At 39.9% G+C, this 11,063-nt stretch overlaps 2 protein-coding genes across 5 annotated transcripts in view; one reads left to right on the top strand and one right to left on the bottom strand.

Moving 5' to 3' along the window:
- The window catches only part of LOC145391255 (uncharacterized), a 49,617-nt gene extending 42,597 nt beyond the window's left edge, over window positions 1-7,020 (top strand). For all 4 annotated transcript variants that reach the window (XM_080265926.1, XM_080265928.1, XM_080265929.1 and 1 more), the window contains 2 exons: window positions 295-523; window positions 1,210-7,020. In XM_080265926.1, coding sequence (XP_080122052.1) covers window positions 295-523; window positions 1,210-1,297 — 317 coding nt within the window. In that variant the 3' untranslated portion in view covers window positions 1,298-7,020. The remainder of the gene's footprint in view (window positions 1-294; window positions 524-1,209) is intronic.
- Window positions 7,021-7,262: 242 nt separating this feature from the next.
- On the bottom strand, window positions 7,263-10,827 carry mRpL41 (mitochondrial ribosomal protein L41). Its single transcript, XM_080265861.1, has 4 exons — window positions 10,819-10,827; window positions 10,329-10,499; window positions 9,750-9,850; window positions 7,263-8,218 (listed from the first exon to the last, which is right to left on the bottom strand). The coding sequence occupies exons 2-4, from the start codon at window positions 10,492-10,494 to the stop codon at window positions 7,994-7,996; spliced, it is 492 nt and encodes a 163-aa protein (XP_080121987.1). The 5' UTR covers window positions 10,495-10,499; window positions 10,819-10,827; the 3' UTR covers window positions 7,263-7,993.
- Window positions 10,828-11,063: the final 236 nt, after the last annotated feature.

An 11,063-nucleotide genomic window follows, 5' to 3' on the forward strand; every position in this document is an offset into this window, starting at 1 on the left:
GTTTTCCCCACAGGAGTGATGGTATTCGGGGTAGTAATAGTAGTAGTAGTAATAGTAGCAGTAGTAGTAGCTGAACCACAGTAGTAAGAGTAGTAGTAATAGTAGTTGTGGTAGTGCGGTAGTAATAATGATGTCCACACTGGTCACTTCCTTAACCCCACAGGAGCGACGGTGTTCGAGGTAGTAGAAGTAGTAACAGTAGTAGTAGTAGTAGTAGTAATAATAATAATAATAATAATAATAGTAATAATAATAACAACCACTCCTCAGTCTCTTCCTTAACCCCTTATAAAGACCTCAAACGCTTCTCGCCACTGGAGCGATGGCGTGGCAAGCTGTCATGTACGGTGGAGTTCCCCCTGGAGTCCCTAGACCTCTCCAAATTCGCGTCCAGTTCGTCCACGTCGCCCCTGTACAACCTGATAGGGGTGGCCAATCACTCAGGAACCACCTACTCAGGCCACTATACCGCCTACTGCAAACACCCGTACTCTGGCGCCTGGCATGAGTATAACGATTCAAGGTGGGTAGCGGCAGGGTTGGTCTTCCCACTCCCTCACCATCCATTCCCTTGATGTAGAGTTGCTCTCGGGTGCCTATCCTTTCCTCTCATCCTTCCTTCTTTCCATCCTTCCTCATCTGTCTCTCTTTCCTTCACTCTTTCTTCTTCCTTCTGTCTGTGGATCATTGTACACTGAGTGACAAGCTAAATGGTTTCCTGTACACTAGGAAACCATTTACTATGCTGGGTGGTAACCATATAACCAAATTATAGCGCCTGGTGGTTTAGTGGATAATTAAGGTACTCCAATCGGATTGAGCCGGTGAAGGTTTATATCCAAGGGATGGTTGGGGTTGATTGCTCATGTAATGCCACTCAGGGATGAGTGAGGCTGGTCACTCTCATCTTAAATGTCAGGACCAATTTCCTAGCCCTGGGCTTCTGCGCTTCTCATAGGGCAACACTGGATTAGATGATGGATGAATGAATGATAAGAATAATACAGTAGTAGTAGTAGTAATAATAATAATAATAATAATAATAATCCATCCATCCATCAACCAATCCTACATTGCCTCATGGGGAGCGTAGGAGCCTGGGGCTAGGCATTTGGTCCCGACATTTAAGATGAGAGTGAAATAATAATAATAATAATAATGATAATAATAATAATACACAACACTTACACCCTATTTCCTTCCTTCCAGAGTGTCCAATATTTCCCCTGGGCGTGTGTGTAGTCCAGAGGCGTACGTGCTCTTCTACGAGATGTCATCCACCTCGTCAAAGCTATAATAGTAATAAGACCCTGTGTATGTGTACAGGAGGAGAAGAACCCTGTGTATATGTGTACATGAAGCACACCTTGGTATACATGTGTACATAGATGTGGTGGTAAACAGGGATGTGTGTACTTGTATGCAAGGATGTGTGTGTGTGTGTGTGTGTGTGTGTGTGTGTGTGTATACAGTGGATGTATACATAGATGCAGTGGTAATAAGAGAAGACCTGTGTGTATATGTACATGAAGCACACATTGGTATACGCACATGTGTACATAGATGCATTGGTATACATTTGTATGTTGGTATAAGTGGATGTGTGTGCATTTGTGTACAGCCGGTGTGTGTGCATTGGTATTCAGAAAATGTGTACATAAGTGCATAGGTATACAGCACATGTATGTAGATGTAGTGGTACACAGCAGATGTGCGCACATTGGTATACAGCAGATGTATACATAGATGCTTTGGTATACAGATGTGTGCACATTAGTATACAGCAGATGTATACATAGATGCTTTGGTATACAGATGTGTGCACATTAGTATACAGGAAATGTGTACATAGATGCATTGGTATACATCACACGTACATAAACACATTGGTATACAGCAGACGTGTATGTGCATTGGTATACAGCAGATGTGTATATTTTCTATGGAGTTCTGTAATGTATGGTTGATAAATGAAGTGTTGTTACCTGCTGTGGGTGCCGGGTGGTGGAGCGGGTTGAGATCCTTTAGATAGATAGATAGATAGATCCTTTAGCTAAATGTGAGGCATAAGGGTTTACATCTGTGGGTTGGTACAGCTTACATATTGCTACTCAGGGGTGGGTGAGTAGGGTCTGTCTATCAATCTCTCTGTCTGTCTTTATGCATCTGTATCAGTCTGTCTCTCTATCTCTGTCTGTCTATCTGTTTATCTTTCTGTCTGTCTATCTAGTGCCAGACACATTAATCCCATAAGGGGTGGCCACAAGTAAATCACCTCCATGATACTCTGTCCTCAGTCATTTGGCAGGCTCCCCTCCAACTTCAACCCCTTTATAGATAGACATAGTTACCTAGAGTGTCCAGACGAGGAGGGATGGATGATAGATAAATAAGTAGATAGATAGATAGATACCATACTCCTTTTGGGGGGGATAGGGAGGGGTTTGAGGGACATGTGTATGGCAGGGCAGGGAACCAACTCAATCCGATCAGTGAAAAGAGGCGATTAAAACCCCCAGACTTTTTCCACAGCAATTTTCTGCGATCAGTGAAAAGAGGCGACTAAAACCCCTAGACTTTTTCCACAGCACCTTTCTGCGTAGTAACGATAACTATTTATTGATCGTACGAGAAATGCACTAAATATCGCCTAGGAGAGCCCGTTTTATCTGCTCAAACGAGGGGATGGAATTAGTTGTTAAGGTGTGTGTGTGTGTGTGTGTGTTTTATTGTGCAGTATATGTATGCATTGGGAAATTTTATCACTGTTTGTGTGTGTGTGTGTGTGTGTGTGTGTGTGTGTGTGTGTGTGTGTGTGTATACTGTATAAATATGCATAAATATATCACAAAACACCAAAGCAACATCAGCCTTACTTAGACAACTTTGAAGGGTATATTCTTAGAGGCCTTGGTGACCCTAACACCTGTTCCTAATTGATTTATTTTACACACATGTAAATAGCCTCTTGTAATACTGATCAGGTGACCCAGGATGATGACAGTGGTGATGATGGTGATGGTGGTGGTGGTGATAGTAGTGATGATGATGGTGGTGGTGGTGGTGATAATGATGATGATGGTGGTGGTGATGATGATGGTAGTGATAATAATGATGATGATGGTAGTGATGATGGTGATAATGATGATGATGGTGGTGATGATAATGATGATGATGATGGTGGTGATGATAATGATGATGATGATGGTTGTGATAATGATGATGGTGGTGGTGATGATGATGATGATGATGATGATGATGATGAAAGATATAAACAACACACAAGAGAACGTCAAGGTATAATAAGCAAAATAAACCACTAAGGGAGAGGTGCTAAGGTGGTGGGGAGCCTCCTTACCCCACAAGAATACCATCTTAAAAACAAAATAATCTAGAAAAAAAAATTAATCTGGAAAAAAAATTAATTGGAAAAAAAATAATCTGGAAAAAAAATAATCTGGAAAAAAAAATAATCTGAAAAAAAAAAATAATCTGAAAAAAAAAAAAAAAAAAAAAAAATAAAAAAAATAATCTGGAAGAAAAATTAATCTGAAAAAAAAAATAATCTGGAAAAAATTAATTATAAAAAAAATATTGGAAAATTTTAATCTGAAAAAAAGTTAGAAAAAATAATCAGGAAAAAATTGGGAAAAAAATAATCAGGAAAAAAATGATTTGAAAAAATAAATTTGGAAAAAAAAAAAAAGGTGGAAAAAAATTACTGTGAAGGCAGGAAAAAAAAAAAATGGCTTCCTAAGGGGTTATAGAGTATTATATATTTGAATCACACTGTATTTTGTCCTGTTTCCCCAGCCTTCTGACCCACTCTGTATAGTGTATCTGTCTGTCCATCTATTTATCTGTCTATCTATCTATCTATCTATCTGTCTGTCTGTCTATCTATCCATCTGTCTATCTATCCGTCTGTCTAGTTTATTGTGTAGGGAGAATGTATTTATGACTATGTCTGTGCTCCCTAACACCACTTCCTTAGTAATTTATTTTTGGATAGGGTTGGTTCATATAATTTTCAGTTCTGGGAGCTCCTTAACACCTCTTCCTTAGTGATTTATTTTTGGATACGGCTGGTTAATATCCTCTTGTACGTTATTAATGCAGCATATGGTGATATTGGGAGGATTTATGTAACACACAATAGGACACTAAGGTGTAATAAGCAAAATAAATCAAATAGGAAGAGGCGTTAGGGAGCTGCCTTACCCGACAAGAATACGAGCGACAGATACAAGCATCAGTGCCACCACCAGAAGGCTCCTGAATGAACGAATTAGGAATGAGTGAAATACAAAGGAAAGTACACAGAGTTCTGGTTACATGTCAGGGTGTGTTCCAAAAATGTTTATAAATTTCAAAATGTTTGTTTTTTTGTATTATAATAGCCTCAGTCTTGTATGGGATCAGATGTGACCATTATTATTATTATTATTATTATTATTATTACTATTATTATTATTATTATTATCATCCATCCATCCACCCATCATCCAATCCTACATTTCCCCATGATGATGATTATGATTATTATTATTATTATTACTATTATCATCGTCATCATCATCATTATTATTATTACTATTTCTTCTTCTTATTATTATCCATGGTTGGTTGAGGATTAATTGTTTACATAATGCCGCTCAGGGAGAAGCGAAGGGTCACCGAGAAATTAATACCTGTAGGGAGCATTGAAGGAGCACTTAAAAGAAAATCATTAAGGAGCATAGGAAAAAGGAGCATTGAAAAGGGACATACACAAAAAGAAGCATTTAAAAGAAGGCCATTTAGGATCATAGGAGATAAAGGAGCATTGAAAAGTAGCACATGTTAAAAAAAGGAGCATTTAAAAGGATGGATAAGGAGCCTAGAGATCAAGGAGCATTGAAAAGGAAGACACACAGTAAAGGAGCATTTAAAGAGATGGATAAGGAGCATAGAGATCAAGGAGCATTGAAAAGGAACACACACAAAAAGGAGTATTTAAGCCATATGGAGCACTGGAAAGGAACACATGTAAAGGAGCATTGAAAAGGCACACACGCAAAAAAGGAGCATTTAAAACAAGGCCAGTAAGGAAGAGAGAGAGATCAAGGAGCACTGGAAAGGAACACACTCAAATAGCAGCATTTAAAAGGAGCGTATGGACACATCTGACATCTAACGAGAATTTTCTGTGTAAATATAAAAAAAAAAAAAGGCGTTACATGCACATAACATATATGAAAAAAAGAGAGGTGTACATGTAATATATTTTGTATTGTACAGTACATGGTAATTATTGGGTATATGTGAAGTTTTTTGGAATGCGTGTAAAAATTAAAAATATCTATAATAATAATATATGATAGAGAGATGTACTATTTTCTGCCATGAACCAGGTCAGTGTGACGATGGATTTTCATGGGTTATTTTTGATGGTTTTCGATTTTTATTATTATTATTATTTTTTTATTTTGGGGAGGGGGAAGGTAGGGAAGGAGTTTGGGACTGAAGGAGTTAAATAAGTCTGTGTCTGATCCTTCCAATTTAGTCTCTCTCTCTTCTCATCCTGTCTCTTTTCTCTTCCCTTCCTTCCTTTCCTTTCCCTTCCCTTCCCTTCCCTTCCTTACCCTACCTACCCTACACTACCCTACCTTACACTACTCGACTTTATCCTACCCTTCCCTTCCTTTCCCTCCCTCCATCCCTCCCTGCCAGTGTGCATTCTGCCCTTTCCCCTCCCCTACTCTCTCTCTTCTCTTACCTTTCCTCCCCTTATCTCCTCTCCTTTCTTTTCAGTTCATTTCTCCCTCTCTCCTTGCCAGTGTGCTTTCCCTCCCCCACTCTCTCTCTTCTCTTACCTTTCCTCCCCTTATCTCCTCTCCTTTCTTTTCAGTTCATTTCTCCCTCTCTCCTTGCCAATGTGCTTTCCCTCCCCCACTCTCTTCTCCATCCTTTCCTCCTCTTAACTCCTCTCCCTTTTTTTTTCAATTCTTTTCTCCCTCTCTCCCCCCAGCTAAGAGAGAAAGAGAGATAGGGGAAAAAATCTCCAGCCATCAAGCTAACCCAGGTCAATCCATGGAGACATTGAGACGGTTTTGAGGATTTACACTACTAGCACCAAAACATATAGAGATAAATTATTAATACTATGTTAACCCCGGCAGTGCGATGAGGTGGATTTGCACATTTTTATTCTTGGTGTCTTGAGATGATTTTGTTCAGCTTGAGGTTGTATTTTTAAGTGGCTTTGGAGTATCTCAACACCTGTTTCTTCTTGATTTATTCTGTACATTGCACCCCCCCCCGCATCAAGGCGTTAGTTACAGCCTTCATTAACCCGCTGTTGTAAGGGGTTGTTGAAGGTGGTGCTGGCAGGGGGGCCTTCATGTGGTGACACTGATATAAAACGAGGATGGTGGACTGCAGGAGGAGGGCAACTTCAGCCTGCAGTCCACTGGGTTCACGTTTCAGATGAACCTGATACAACAACAACATGAAGGCTTTATCAATCCCTCCAGTTCCATGTCTCTCCTGAGCTGAGTAAAGTCATCTGGGTTTGTATTCTTGTCAGGTAAGGAGGCTCCCTAACACCTCTTCCTTAGTGATTCACTTTTGGATATGGCTAGTGAATATCCTTCTGTACGTTATTTATGCAGAGTATGACGATAATGGAGGGATTTATGTAACACAGAAGAGGACCGTAGAAAAAACCCCAATTGCTTAGGTGGTGGAAGGATTAATATAAGATAGAAGAGGATAGTAAGGTGTAATAAACAAATCACTTGGGAAAAGGTGTTAAGGAGCTTCACCGATGAGAATACCGACCCTGGAGGTACCAAAAATAAACAAACCAAACGACTGGTCCTTGGATTGCCGGGCTTAACCACCTCGTTGACAGGTTAGTTGTGATCTACTTTGTGTTCATTGTTTTTCTGGTCACATTTTAAGGCTCTGTAATTTTTTCTTTGTTATTATTATTATTAGAATATTATGCAAATACAGATTACCGGTACTTTTATGAAACACTGTTGATTTATTTTCCAAGTGCTTTTTTCCTCTGAGGGGTAATTCTTGAGATTAATATATATTTTTTGGTGACTGATAGAGAAATAAATAAAAGAAATTGTACTGTCCTGAAATGGTTATGGACCAAGGATAAGATATATTGTACAGTATTTGAGAAACCACAACACTGCAGCTCGGAAGACAGAGACGATAAATCCGCCAGGGTCAATGAAGCATATAGCACTGCAAGGCAAAAAACAGTTCCATGGAAAGACCACTACATCTCTCACCAGAAATATGCAACTAACCCTAGCAAGACAGAATGGCAAAAATGCTGTAAAGAAGCTCAGTGAATTAAACAATAATATTTAAAAAAAGAAATGTTTATTTGGTACTGAGAAGAGATTTTCTCCTTATATTACTGTACAAAACAAAAGAAATCTGGTTTACATTGCTTAATCACGGCCTGTGTGGTTGAAGGGACTGTTGATTGCAGGTAAACAACTGCTTGTGTCGGGCTGCCCTACAGGTACAGTGCAGTATATATTGGTGCAGGGAACTGACACCCCCTTATGGATGAGGTGATGAATTTGTAGCAATCTGTGTGTATACATATGAATCATCTTGAATTTGGCTCTGTTAGATTGTTTTTATTTCTTTTTTGGAGAACGAATGGATCTTGAATTTGGCTCTGTTAGATTGTTTTTATTTCTTTTTTGGAGAACGAATGGATCTTGAATTTGGCTCTGTTACTTTGTTACTACTGTATTTTTTCTTGGAGGGAACAACCTTGTGGGCTTCCTGGCCTTTTGTTCCTTCTTCCATTAAAAAAAAAAAAAAAAAAAAAAAAAAAAAAAAAGTGCTAACTTTACACTTGAGGTAACTTGCTTGCTATTAACACTAAAATATAAACTCACTTCCAAACTGCAATGTAATGTGTGCACAAGTATGGTATTAGGAGGCCATCAACCGCTTCAATATGATGACCTCCTCACCTTTGGTAAATATCTGACCCTAAGCTGAGCACCTTCTTCTTGGCCTCCTCTGCAGTGAGAGATTCTTCCTCCGATGGCTCGAGTGGGTTGCTGTTTTCACCCAGCTTGTTATTCTTGAAGTCTTCTGCAATCTTCTGGCTGTACACGGCATAGAAGAGGTCTTGGGGCGTGAATTCACTTTGTACGACATTTGGGACTCGATAGGAGACATAGGGCTTGAGCTGAAATGATAAGAGGGAAGATTATAAGAATAATAGTAATCCTCCTTTCCCCTTCCTGCTGTCTATGGGTGACTCTACACTAAGTGACAAACCAAACGGTTTCCTGTATACCAGGAAACCATTTACCAAACTGGGTGGTAACCATATGACCAAATTATGCCGCCTGGTGGTTTAGTGGGTAATTACGGCACTCCAACTGGATTGAGCTGGTGCAGGTTTATATTCAAGGGATGGCTGGGGTTTATTGCTCACGTAATGCCACTCAGGGATGAGTGAGGCTGGTCACTCTCATCTTAAATGTCAGGACCAACTTGCCTTGCCACGGGCTCCTATGCTCCTCATGGGGCAACGTAGGATTGGATGATGGATGGATGGATAATAATAATAATGATACTGTACTGTACCATAATAAGAGGGTAAAAACGTACAGGCAAGGAAATGAAGAGGGAAAAGACAGAAAAGAGCGAGAAAGGACAGGGAAAGGAAGGGAGGCAGGGAGAAACAAGTGAGGAAAAAAAGTGAAAGGAAAGGAGGGAGAGAATAAGGGAGAGGGATGGCATTTTATTATTTCAAAGGTCTTGGGCAATCATCTGGCTATTCACAGCACAGGTGTTGGGGATGAATTTCCTCTGTACTCTGATCAGTAAGAGGGAAGAAAAATGATAATGAAAAGAGGCAAAGAATATATTGTTTATATACAATTTACCTACAAAGTGGGGTTTATTGGCAGGAATAACAGTGGGGAGGCCAAGGATAAGATGAAGGGATGGAGTGGAGAGGTATATGAGAGAGGGGTGTGTGAGCTGGGAGCAGGGCAGTGAAATGGTGTGGGACAGAGCGACATGGAGGCGATTTGTTTGTGGCCACCCCTTATGGGATTAAGGCATCTGGCAAAAGACAGATAGATAGAACAGCTGGTGGCAGTAGTACCAGCTGCAATGCCAGGCTCAGTGAAGCGATCCCAGTTCCTTTGACCGGTTATACAGATGATTCTAAACTACTGCCCTACGCCATGAAAGTATGCTGGTGGATCTTAAACTACTGCCCTATGCCATGAAAGTATGCTGGTGGATCCTTAGCTACTGCCCTATCCCCTGAAATGACAATGGTGGATTGCTGGAGAAGGCAACTGAAGCCTGCAGTCCACCCGGTTCACATTACAGACGAGCCTGGGGCCACACCAACCCTATCTTTACGAAAGGTTGTTCCTGAGGTGAATATAATCATCCGGCAGTACACAAGAACAGCCAGCTAAAATATAAATTACATCACATTAATGAGATGACTCCCCAGGTCGTGGCAAGAATAAACAACATCACAACTAATAGCGGGCATTTCTCAGGCTAAAAAAAATAAATAAAATGTATCTACCTCTTTATCAGTGGTCAGGTGCCATAATCCTATGAGGGGTGGTGGGAAAAAAAATTATCACAAATATAACAAAACACGATATGCGTTCTTCCCGTAAATTAAATAAACCTTCTTAGCATTAATAATAATAAAATACAGATGTGGTTTATGATTCACGCACCTTAAATCCCTCCAGGTCTGGCACAATCAGTTCAGGAATCATCTCTGGAATAATTTGAAAGTTCTTGCCATCTGACAGGCCTACAGGTCTCACACCACGATCTGGAAGGGAAGAGGTAAAGTAAATCAATATCATTTCAACCATGTGAAGAGAATGGAGGCCGAGAGATTGACTAGGAGAGTGCATGTGAGTGAGGTGGAGGGGGAGACTGATGGAGAGGGAGGAGCAGGTGGAGAGGTATTTGTCTGAGTCCACCACTTAAGGGACTAAAACATCTGGCAGTTGACGGACACATAGAACTCTAATCCCATCTAAAAGACACCAGTAGTATGATACAGTAACACAGTAATAATAATAATAATAATAATGGTAATAACTCACCCCAACCCTTTGATTTTTTTTTTTTACTTTTTTTTGCAGCAGATAAAGTTACAGTGATGATGAAAATGATGACGACGATGATAATCATGACAAAAACACTACCCCCTCCCAATTACTCACCACACACCTAAGCCATACGAATGCTGGGCTAATGATGATGATGCTAAAAGAAAACACAATCCCCCACCCAACACTCACCGTACTCCCTGGCCATAGCAGCGTGTGGCTCTCTCTTCATCTGTTCCTTAAACTGTCGGTGGCCGCGTTTCCCATACAGGAGAAATTTCCTAAAGTTCCTCTTGCCCAGCGCTACAGTGGATGTGGTGAGGCCTCGAGTGTGAATTAATATTGCTGGGGCTGCCATACTGCCTGAAAAAATAAATAAACAGGAATTCATTTACAAAGGAGGGCCCGACGATGGCTGTTTCTGTGTCACCACATGAAGGCGTCCCTCTCGACACCGACCATATCATTCTGGCAAAGACTAGATTTTATTCTGCTCAAGTAAAGCTCGTCCCAAGACTCCAAAGAATTCCTAAACTTATATTACTCAGGTCTCTAGTTTCAATCTAACAAATGATCTAACATTTCTTTCGGATTGTCTACCCTCTCTCGTATATGTGAGATAACCATTAATATAATTATTATAAATATACATGACTAAATATTTGGAAAACTAGATCCCCACCTTCACCACAGCAGCTGATCGAGGGTAAAGGAATCTCAAGATACGTATGATACATTATTTTGCATTTTAGTAAAGGTTTTCTAGAATTTTTATCTTGTTTTTTAACAAATATTAATTATCAAGGCGAATGATGTAAAATTATTGATGTCTTGCATTCAGGTAAAAAAATAATAAGATGTCCCTATAATGAGTTTGTACATTCACTGCGTTTTCATGGCATCGTGTGTGTACAACCAAAACAAAGT

This window comes from Coenobita brevimanus, chromosome 17, assembly GCF_032717465.1.
Source record: "Coenobita brevimanus isolate Jiangsu-jjx chromosome 17, ASM3271746v2, whole genome shotgun sequence".
Taxonomy (NCBI): Eukaryota; Metazoa; Arthropoda; class Malacostraca; order Decapoda; family Coenobitidae; genus Coenobita; species Coenobita brevimanus.

What these genes read in the sequence shown, in the direction of transcription:
- mRpL41 (XM_080265861.1), bottom strand. Translation starts at nt 10,494, where the DNA reads ATGGCAGCCCCAGCAATATTAATTCACACTCGAGGCCTCACCACATCC. An exon ending in TGCTATGGCCAGGGAGTACG is followed by an intron (nt 9,851 to 10,328) that starts GTGAGTGTTGGG and finishes CTTCCCTTCCAG; the next exon opens with ATCGTGGTGTGAGACCTGTA. An exon ending in CAGACCTGGAGGGATTTAAG is followed by an intron (nt 8,219 to 9,749) that starts GTGCGTGAATCA and finishes TTATCATTTCAG; the next exon opens with CTCAAGCCCTATGTCTCCTA.